This window comes from Megascapheus bottae, chromosome 18 (assembly GCF_031878675.1).
Source record: "Megascapheus bottae isolate mThoBot1 chromosome 18, mThoBot2.hap1, whole genome shotgun sequence".
Classification (NCBI taxonomy): domain Eukaryota; kingdom Metazoa; phylum Chordata; class Mammalia; order Rodentia; family Geomyidae; genus Megascapheus; species Megascapheus bottae.
Window position 1 is genome coordinate 13,192,700 of NC_143526.1, and position 9,610 is coordinate 13,202,309.

Sequence of the window (9,610 nt, forward strand, 5' to 3'; positions counted from 1 at the left end):
CCTTTGCGTTTTTAATGTCTCTCTCCCCCCCGTTTTTTTTCCACCCTTCTCTCGCTCCCTTCTCTCGCGCCCCCTCCCTCCTCTCTCTTTCCCTTCCTCCCTCCCTCTTTCTCCCCCTCCCCCCTCCCCAGGTTCGTGAGTGGAGCCCAGCCTTATATGGACTGATCGCTCGGGCAATGGCCCATTTTTTCCTCGCCACCAGCCGCCACCGTGCGCCGAGCGGCCGCCGGAGCCCGAGCCGACCGCGCCTTGGCACCTCTCCTGGAGTTACAAACTAAGGTCGGGCTGGCGCACAGCGCGCCGGCCGCCTACTCCCTGCGTCCATTTCCTCTTGCTTTCGGAGAAGACAGTGGCTCTGGGTTGGGTTTTTATTTTCTCTCCCCCTTTCCCTTTCCGTCATTGTTTTGTTTTATTTTAATTTTTTCTGAAATAATAATTACTCCCCCAATAATTGAGGCCCATCCCCCCTACCCTCCCCCTCTCATCCTCTCCCCCCCCCCCTCTTCCTCCTCGCCCGCCAGGGCTGGGGGAAAGCGCCACGGATTGACCAAGTGAAGCTCTCTTAACTTTACCGGCATAAATTGCGGGGTGCCGAACCATGTCGCTGACCAACACAAAGACGGGATTTTCGGTCAAGGACATCTTGGACCTGCCGGATACTAATGATGAAGAAGGCTCAGTTACCGAGGGGCCGGAGGAGGAGAACGAGGGACCGGAACCCGCCAAGAGGGTCGGGCCTCTGGGGCAGGGCGCCCTGGACGCCGTGCAGAGCCTGCCCCTGAAGAGCCCGTTCTACGACAGCAGCGACAACCCCTACACGCGCTGGCTGGCCAGCACCGAGGGCCTCCAGTATTCCCGTAAGTAGCGAAACTGAACCTCAGCCCTCCCGAGCTCCCCTCCCTGCGGCTGCAGCCCGGGCTGGACCCAGGGAGCTGGGGGGATGGGGGATGGTGAGGGGTGGGGGTGGGAGGGTTTCTCAAGCTCACTCCTTGTCCCAAGAAAGATTTTTAAACACTTGTTTCCAATAGCCTCTTTCCTCCTTCTCCAAACGCTCCATCTCCTGGCCAAAGATGATCTCAGATTTTTTTTTTCTTTCCCCCAACTTGAGAAGTTAAAGAGACAGAAAAGGGAAATGTCTTCCAAGGGCCGATCGCAGACGTCAACCCCACGGAGAGCTTCCAGCGGAGACCCCCGGACTCTTGACCACAGAAAGGACTGGCCTGGCGCACATTGGAGCCAGCCAGTGAGTCTGGTCCGGCTCCGGGGTCCCGGGTATAAGTAGTTCACCCTGCCCCCTCTGCGCCATCATAAGAGGATGCTTTGTGCGGTGCTGGGGGTGTCCAGGAAGACTGGAAGCAAAAAAAAAAAAAGCCCGAAAGCCCCCAAAAAAACCCTGCCTTAAATGGCTGAGCTGATCAATGCTGGGATTGTGGAGGTTTTCTTTTTGAAAATCTGCCCACGTCTCTCCAGAGAGGAAATAGCTTAAGGAGGCCGGAGCCCTTAACCCTCAAGGATCTCCCACGCGCTCCATTCCTCCACTAAATGTGCACCCCTACGGGAGCGAACCCCTACAAAAGCGAGCCCAGCCCGGGGCCCTCACTCCTCTTGATTCTCCCTTTTTTTAATTTTTATTTTTTAAACCCTGGGCGACCCCGACGACTTCCTCAAGCGGTCAGGGGATCAGAGCAAAGTCAGCCGGGTTAGCCGAGGACCAGAGCCCCCCCACCCTCCCCAGCAGAGGAAACCCGGGTGTGAGAGGTCTGAGCACCCCACCCCTTCCCCTCCGTCCAGGCCCTGGGCTTCCAAACGCCTGACGCCTTTCTCTCTCCACCCTCTTCCTCCCCAGTGCACGGGCTGGCGGCTGGCGCACCCCCTCAAGACTCCGGCTCCAAGTCCCCTGAGCCCTCGGCTGACGAGTCACCGGACAACGACAAGGAGACCCCCGGCGGCGGGGGGGACGCGGGCAAGAAGCGGAAGCGGCGGGTGCTCTTCTCCAAGGCGCAGACCTACGAGCTGGAGCGGCGCTTCCGGCAGCAGCGGTACCTGTCCGCGCCCGAGCGCGAGCACCTGGCCAGTCTCATCCGCCTCACCCCCACGCAGGTCAAGATCTGGTTCCAGAATCATCGCTACAAAATGAAGCGTGCCCGAGCTGAGAAAGGTATGGAGGTGACGCCCTTGCCCTCGCCGCGTCGGGTAGCCGTGCCCGTCTTGGTCAGGGACGGCAAACCGTGCCATGCGCTCAAAGCCCAGGACCTGGCAGCCGCTACTTTCCAGGCAGGCATCCCCTTTTCGGCCTACAGCGCGCAATCGCTGCAGCACATGCAATACAACGCTCAGTACAGCTCGGCCAGCACCCCCCAGTACCCGACAGCACACCCCCTGGTCCAGGCCCAGCAGTGGACTTGGTGAGCGCCGCCCCCTCCAAGACTCGCGGCCACCCCCTCCCCAGGCCCAGGTTCCACTCCAGCGGCGGCGGCGGTGGCCAGGAGAACTGGGTCCTTAACGATGGTTATTATTATTATTATAATTATTATTCGGGTCGAGTTGACTCTCGGCTCCAGTTGGGGAGGCACCGAGAGGTTGCCCGCGGCACCCCTCCCACCCTACCCCTTTGGAGTGGCAGATTCCAGCCGTCGGACTCTGCCCCATCCCACCCCTCTCTTCCTTTGAACCTTTGGAGAGGGTTGAACTCTAAGCCGTGTTTACAGAATGTTTGCGCAGCTTCGCTTCTTTGCCTCTCCCCGGGGGGAACCAAACCATCCCAGCGTTCACTTCACTTGAAATGAGGAAAAGACCAACTCCCCCATCCCACCCCTCCCCGCTTTCGTGAATTTTGTAAAAAAAAAAAAACAAACAAACAAAAACAAAAACAAAAAAATATGTCGGTGTGAGTAGCGCTATTGTCAGTCGTCTTTAAAGCAAGTGGGGGAGACTTTAAAGATTTGAGAGGATTTTTTTCTCCCTCTGTCTTTAAAAAAAAAAAGAAAGAAAGAAAATGCTCAATATGTATGGCCGTGTAAACGCTCTGACAACTGGTGGCAGATGTCGCTTTTCGTTGTAAATATCGGTGATGGTGTTGCCAAAAATGACATTCAGAAATGGGCCTTGTCCCCACTCCAGGCCTGACTCCTTTCTTTGTGGTTTGTTTTGGTTTGGATATGTTTGGTTTACTACATTTCCCCCCCCCTCCCAGTTTCTTCTTCTCTTCTTTTAATTTAATTTTGTTTTGTTTTGTTCCGTGTGAACAGTTTTCAAATATGGAAAAAAGGGGGTAAAAAACAGTATGTAGGCGAAAAGCCCCATTTTCTTGGGTCCTGAGCTCCAGAATTTAGAACTCAGCAGCTTCGCACGGTCCTCTCCTCTCCCCGCCCCAGAGCGCCGGGCGCTGAAAGCTTTCAATTTTTTTAAGTAAGAATTTTAATAAAAATCCTGTGTTTAAAAACAAACACACAAAGCACAGCCCTCCCGTTTGTCAACTTTGTCGCTCTGCTGGGGGCGGGAAACCTCTGGCCCAGGACCCACGAGCTGTGTCCTTCTCCGGGCTGGGTGGTCAGGTGTACCGGGACGCTGGAGGCGCTCCCCGCCAGGCCGCACCCCGACTGACCACCGTTGCACCCCGCGTTAGGACCGGGGGCCGGAGCGCTAGAGCTCGGCCTGCAGCCTGCCAGCGGCTGGCGGGGAGTCCAGGATGGCCTTTGATCCCCGGGCCTGGGCCCGGGCTTCGCGTGCAGTGTGAATCCCCCCCAGCAGCAGAGTCCTAGTCCAAAAAGGAAAAGTGACTTTGAGAACCGCAAAGGCGAGGATAGCGAGCCCCCCTCGCCCGCCCTCCCGCCCGCCCTCCCAAATCAACGAGTGGCTCCTTCAGCCTGAAAAGCTGTTGAAGCCACTACACTCGATGACTTTCACTTTGTTGCGTTTGATTTACCTCGCGCTGAAGGGGGGGGGGGGAATCCCCGAGGTTGACACTGTTCAGTTTCTCTCCACTCCCCACCCCCCTTTTTAAAAATCTTCCGGATGGGGTGCAGGCCCAAAGGCCCACTCCAAGGCCTGGGCGCGGCCTGGGGGCGAGTGTGAGCGGGGTGGAGAGGTGGTTTCGAGGCTTTGGCTATGGGGAGGACGTGAGGGGTCCTGGGCGCATTCGTGGGACTGTGGGCTGAGAGCGCGACTCACCGCCAACCTCGACCCACCAGCCTTCCCTTCCCGTGACTCCCCCATCTTTGGGTTCAGCTCTCGAGGCAGGAACTGGATCCTTTGCCTCGTCCTCCCCCAGCGTTTGGTAGAGCGTGCCCCCCTCCACCCCCAGGCCGGCCTCGGGTGCGCGGTTGTCTGACGAATGGTTAAAATAGTGGAGATTGGGTGCGCCCGGACCTCCGGGCTTGGGAAACCCGGGAGCCGGAAGTGGGTAAACAGCCCGGGGCTCCGCCAGCGGGCCAGCGGTCGTAGCCCTCTGTAGAGTTGTTTCCACCCCAGCCAGGTCCCCGGCCTCCAGCGCCGACGCCGGCACTCAGGTGGCCGCTCGGAGGAGGGGGTTGACAGACCGGGGGGGGGTGCACCTTTCTCCTGAATCTACGCAGTCAGGAAAATAGCCGCGGTTCTGTGGCTCTGGGCCCGGTGGGAGCTCTGAAACGCCCGGAGATGGAACACCAGCCCATTTGGAAATAGTAATTCTGGTTTTCTGCGGAGCTCCATCTTCAAGGCTAGGGGGGTTGGAGGGAGGAGAGGAGGCCGGGCAAAGGGAGCGGTCCCCGATGACTTTCTGGTTCCCGCCAGTTCATGATCAGATTTAATTCAATATCTAAAGCAAACATGATTATCCGTGTGACCAAATCTGCGCGTCAATAGCACTCAGCGCAACGCGCCCAGGGACGTGATTACACTTTATTCCCCCGTTGCGCACCAGTCCCTAGATAATCGAGGGCAGGAAATCTCCCTAATATCCGCCTCCAGGTCCTTCCCACATCCAAGTTCAGCAGGTGGAAGAGGACAGTTTTCCTACATGCTGAAAAACTAGAAGTCCCCCTTTGTTCTTCCCACTGGCTTGGAAATCTTTGGGGGTTTGTCTAGGTATTTATAAACAGCCAGATATAGTTCTCCCCCAAATTAAAATTGTGGTTAATAATCGGTCACCCACCCTGCTCTGGATGTCAACCACTCACCATCGCAAGTGTAACTGTCTGTAGCCCCCAGCCACCTGTGTGGGGAGTAGGGGTTCGGAGAGGTTTGTCAGGAGGTTGAGGTTTGGCCTCAACTCTGGAAAACCAGAGATGCTTTTGACCACCCTAGTCCCCAGCTCTTCCTGGGCCATGAATAGTCACAAGGGTTCTCTAGGCCTGCCTCCGTGGAGGAAGAAAGGGGATTCGAACGCTCCAACTCGTGCAGGTTTCCAGTGTGCGCGCGCGGAGAGCGCATTTGGATACCAGCGGTCTGCAGACTGGGTGTGCGCGCGTCACGACACTGCCGCGACCCAAGAGGTGGGCCCGAAGCCTGCCTCTGCGCCTCTCTCTCTCTCTCTCTCTCTCTCTCTCTCTCTCTCTCTCTCTCTCTCTCTCTCTCTCTCTCTCTCTCTCTCTCTCTCTCTCTCTCTCCTCCCTCTCTCCCTCTCTCCTCCCTCTCTCCCTCTCTCCCTCCCTCTTTCTCTCCCTCCCTCTTTCTCTCCTTCCCTCTCTCCCCCCCCCCCTCTGGCAGTCTATAAAAGTCGAGCAGAGCCCTGTGTGGCCCTCACCCCAGCGCCCCGGGAGCGCCCCGGGCGCAGGGTCCGCTCGGGCAGTCTATCTTCGCCCAATCTACAGCAGGCCGCACAAAACCGCACAATGGGAAGGCTGGGAGTTGGAGATGTTAGAGGCGTGCATATTAAAAGGGGACAGAGAAAAGATCGCAGGGGACAGAAAGACGGGAAGAGGGAGAAGGGGCCCGCCCTCCCCCACCCCACCCGGCACCATTCAGCGCGCTTATCGCAGGCAGTGAATCCCGGAGTCAGGCAGAAGTCTCCTTGGGGTTTTGTTGGGCCTGTCACTGGGTCCCTTTGTCATCCGCGGACTCCATGCTGGATTCCATATGGCCAGCTGGGCCGAGGGAGCGCGAGGAGGGACAGGCACAAAACCCAAATTGTGTCCGGCTTTCAAACCCTGTATTGTTGTCTGTGAAAGGAAGACGCATTAAAAATTCGTGCTATATCTATTGGGGAGGAGGATGGAGGAGGGGAAAAAAGCCACCCCTGTCTTTGATGGCTTCAGAGGGCTCTGGCCCCGCCTAGGCCCCATGACTCTGAGATCTGGATCCTCTCTCTCTCTCTCTCTCTCTCTCTCTCTCTCTCTCTCTCTCTCTCTCTCTCTCTCTCTCTCTCTCTCTCTCTCTTTGTGGTCGGTGAGATGTGTACTTTAGGGATAGGACTCCTGTCACACACACTTTGTGCGGAACTGGAGGCCAGGCTTGTGTTTGGGCTCCCAGGCTGGAACCACTGGAGCATCTGGGATGCCTGGGACCGCTTGGTGCTGTGTCCGCCAGAGTTTGCCACTCCAGAGTACATGAGAATCCGGCCCTCTGGTTCCAGCATCAGAGGATGGAGTTACTCTTCTATTTCTGGCCAGGAAAGCCTCTGAAAACCTCTGCGGGGCCCAGCCCCATTTTTAGCCATGGCCTCTCTCTAGATGACCGGGAAGGCCAGCTCCAGTCCACTGACCACCCCAGGGGCTTCATTTTGGATTTCTTTGAGGGGATTGCAAAAATCTCGGTGCAAGGGAAAAGCCTGGAGAAACTTCCTCCAATCACCTCCCCACGGTGGAGGCAGAGGTTTCCTCCTTTATTCTCCTTCCTCCTTTTGTTTGCAAAATGCAGGTTAGTGGAAAGCACTGCCTGGCTTATGAGGATTTTGCCCCCCTTTTACCTTCCCTAAGTGCCTGAGTTGGCACCAGGCAGTCGAGGATAGTTTGAGTCATTCTGTTTCTTTCTACAATAGCCAGGTCAAAATCCCCATAAGCAGCCCCCAAAGAAATAGTATATGGTTTTAAAAAAAGAAGAAAGAAAGAAAATTTTTTAAAAAAGTGCTCAGGTTGAGCTGTGGAAGTCAAAAGAGAACCCAGACAGTTTCTCCTCTAGTCAGCCTTTGATGAGCTGAGTTGGTGGAAATTCCAATTAATCCGATCGGGTATTCCCCCCCCCCTCCTTGTTTAATGCTGGCATCATCATTAGAAGAATCAGATAACTCCATAGGAATGAGAACTTCCCTCTTCTCAATCACTCTCCACCCAGGCCATGGAAATAACTTATTTTCCTTACCTATTGACTGTTGGGCTTAGTTGAGACCTGGTGTGGATTTCTCGAGTCTTTTCAAGAGCCTGGTCATTGAAAAGCTAATCCAATATTTACCGAGCATAAGGACAGTTCTCAGACGTATTTATTAAGGCCCATCGCTAAGTGATTACTTAGACTCAAGACAAAGGCCAAGGGCGAGAGTGTCTAGGCGCTGGGCCTGACTCTCCGGGCATCTGGGCCCACTGAACACTTGGATGGCAGGCGTGAACTTGCAAGCCACTGAGTTCCACTCCCGGGCTGAAGTGGCCTGTGGATTAGATGCTGTGTTGGGTGGTATTTCAGGAAATATGTACTTGTGGCTTCCTGAGAGGCCAGTCGCAGTGACACTCTAAACTGTGTCGATATATCATCTTTTATCCAGGATCTGCAAATAAACCCCTGATCCCCTCGGGCGCATTATAGCCGCCGCTATCTCGCCAAGGAAGCGATCTGAGTTTTATTGCTTTCACCAACGCCCCAACACACACACATACACACACACACACACCTTTCCCACCAGTCTGCCGTTACACACACACACACACACACACACACACACACACACACACACACACCAAGCTCTAGGTTTCCTTCCCGGACATCTTTATGAAAGAGGCGAATGGGCCTGATCAGAGCTACTAGGGGAATGTGGGCCTTGCGCATGGGGGAAACGTGGAACCACTGTTGCTCCGTGCACCGCCCGCAGGCCTGTGTGTGTGTGTGTGTGTGTGTGTGTGTGTGTCCTCTGCCTCCGCCAGGAGGCACCCGCGTTCTACCCTCCCGCGCTTCCCACTGGGTCCTGGGGAGAAGCTTCTCCCTGGGAAGAGCTTGACGTGTGTGTGTGTGTGTGTGTGTGTGTGTGTGTGTGTGTGTGTGTGTGTGTGTGTGTGTATGTGTGTGTGTGTGTGTGTGAGGTCCCTTACGGCTGGGGCACCCAAGGGCAGCCCCAGCTGCGCTCCCAGCATGGGGGTAGAGGAGGGAGCCGCTCACAACTGCAGTGAGAGCACTTCAAGTGCCCCCCACGCCCCGCAGCGACCCCTCCCTTCCCTCGCCCGCACCCTCACCCATCACCGCTCCAACTCACCCCTTCCCCGACTTTCCCTGAGCATAGACAAACTGGTCATCCAAGAACGCCCTGGAGGCACGAGCAGCCCCAGAGCGCGGGCTCCGCAGTCCTGAGCGGTCCCCTGGCAGGAAAACACGGCGTGGGCCCCTGTGGGGGACCCCACGGTGCGCAGCTCTGTGCAATGGGGGTCAGGGGACATGGGGAGGGATGCTGAAGAGGGATTCTAGTTCTGGCCCGGGAGTGTGTGTGCGTGTGTGTGTGTGTGTGTGTGTGTGTGTGTGTGTGTGTGTGTGTGGTGTGTGTGTGTGTGAATGGGGGAGAAGAATATGGAGGTTAGGGAAGAGAAACCTTCCCCTACCATCTAGCCGGAGATCCACATCTAAATCATCTCCACATCCAATCTAGTGACACCCGCAGCTGACCACCTAGAAAGCCGCACCTTTCCTGGGGCGCAGCTAAAGGTCGCAGTGGCCACCTATGGCCACCAGAGGGAGCCATCGCCCCGACGCCGGGCCTCTGGGATCTAGGCTGCCTCTCTAGCTAAGAACACGGCAGGTAACCCCGACTGTCTGCTGGGTACCTGGGGGTGGAAAAGACCCGCGGCTTTTGCCTCCCACCTCCTCCTCTTTCTGAGAAAGCTGGATGTGGAGAGGATGACCTTTCTCCACATTCCTCCTGGGGTCCCCCTAACACCCTCCTTCCCCTCCTTCCGCCCCGAGAAATACCAGGGCCTGAATGTCGTTGGAACTTCCTCCCACCAAAGGCATTCGCAGCTTCAACGGTGCATCTCCATACTTAATAAGCAAGCAATTATGATCCCGCGGTCGGATTGGAGGGTAGGAAGGCAGGCTGCAGTTTGAACATTGCCCGCGGGGTGGCGCCATTGGATAAGAAAAGACGCCTGCGGTGTGACTGACGCTACCTCTGGGCTGTAATCCTGAGTGTGACCAAGAGGCTGTCGACATTCGCCCCATCTTGTCTTTCCTTCCTCCCGCAGGAGCTTGACGCCCGAGCTATTGACACCATTAAAACGGTCGTGGGTTGTGTCCCCAATGAACTTACCGGTGTCAGCGTGGAGTGACATCTCTTGAGAGTTGTAGGTAGCTGGACAAATCCCATCCCTTTCCTCACAGCTTGATTTCACCTGCGGTGTTTTTGCTCCTCTTCAACAAGAGGTATAATGTTGAGGCAGGTCTCTGATTCCCCCTCTCCATGCCTGAAGACTGAAAACCACCACCTTCCTTACGAATCTGC

General features: G+C 56.1%; 1 protein-coding gene across 1 annotated transcript; it reads left to right on the forward strand.

Moving 5' to 3' along the window:
- Positions 1-234: 234 nt before the first annotated feature.
- Positions 235-2,541, forward strand: Nkx2-2 (NK2 homeobox 2). The gene is made up of 2 exons (XM_090352772.1): positions 235-857; positions 1,847-2,541. Exons 1-2 carry the CDS (start codon positions 599-601, stop codon positions 2,407-2,409), a joined length of 822 nt encoding a protein of 273 aa, XP_090208898.1. The 5' UTR covers positions 235-598; the 3' UTR covers positions 2,410-2,541.
- Positions 2,542-9,610: the final 7,069 nt, after the last annotated feature.

Coding starts and splice junctions, on each gene's coding strand:
- Nkx2-2 (XM_090352772.1), top strand. CDS start 599: ATGTCGCTGACCAACACAAAGACGGGATTTTCGGTCAAGGACATCTTG. Junction 858..1,846: donor CGAGGGCCTCCAGTATTCCC/GTAAGTAGCGAA, acceptor CTTCCTCCCCAG/TGCACGGGCTGGCGGCTGGC.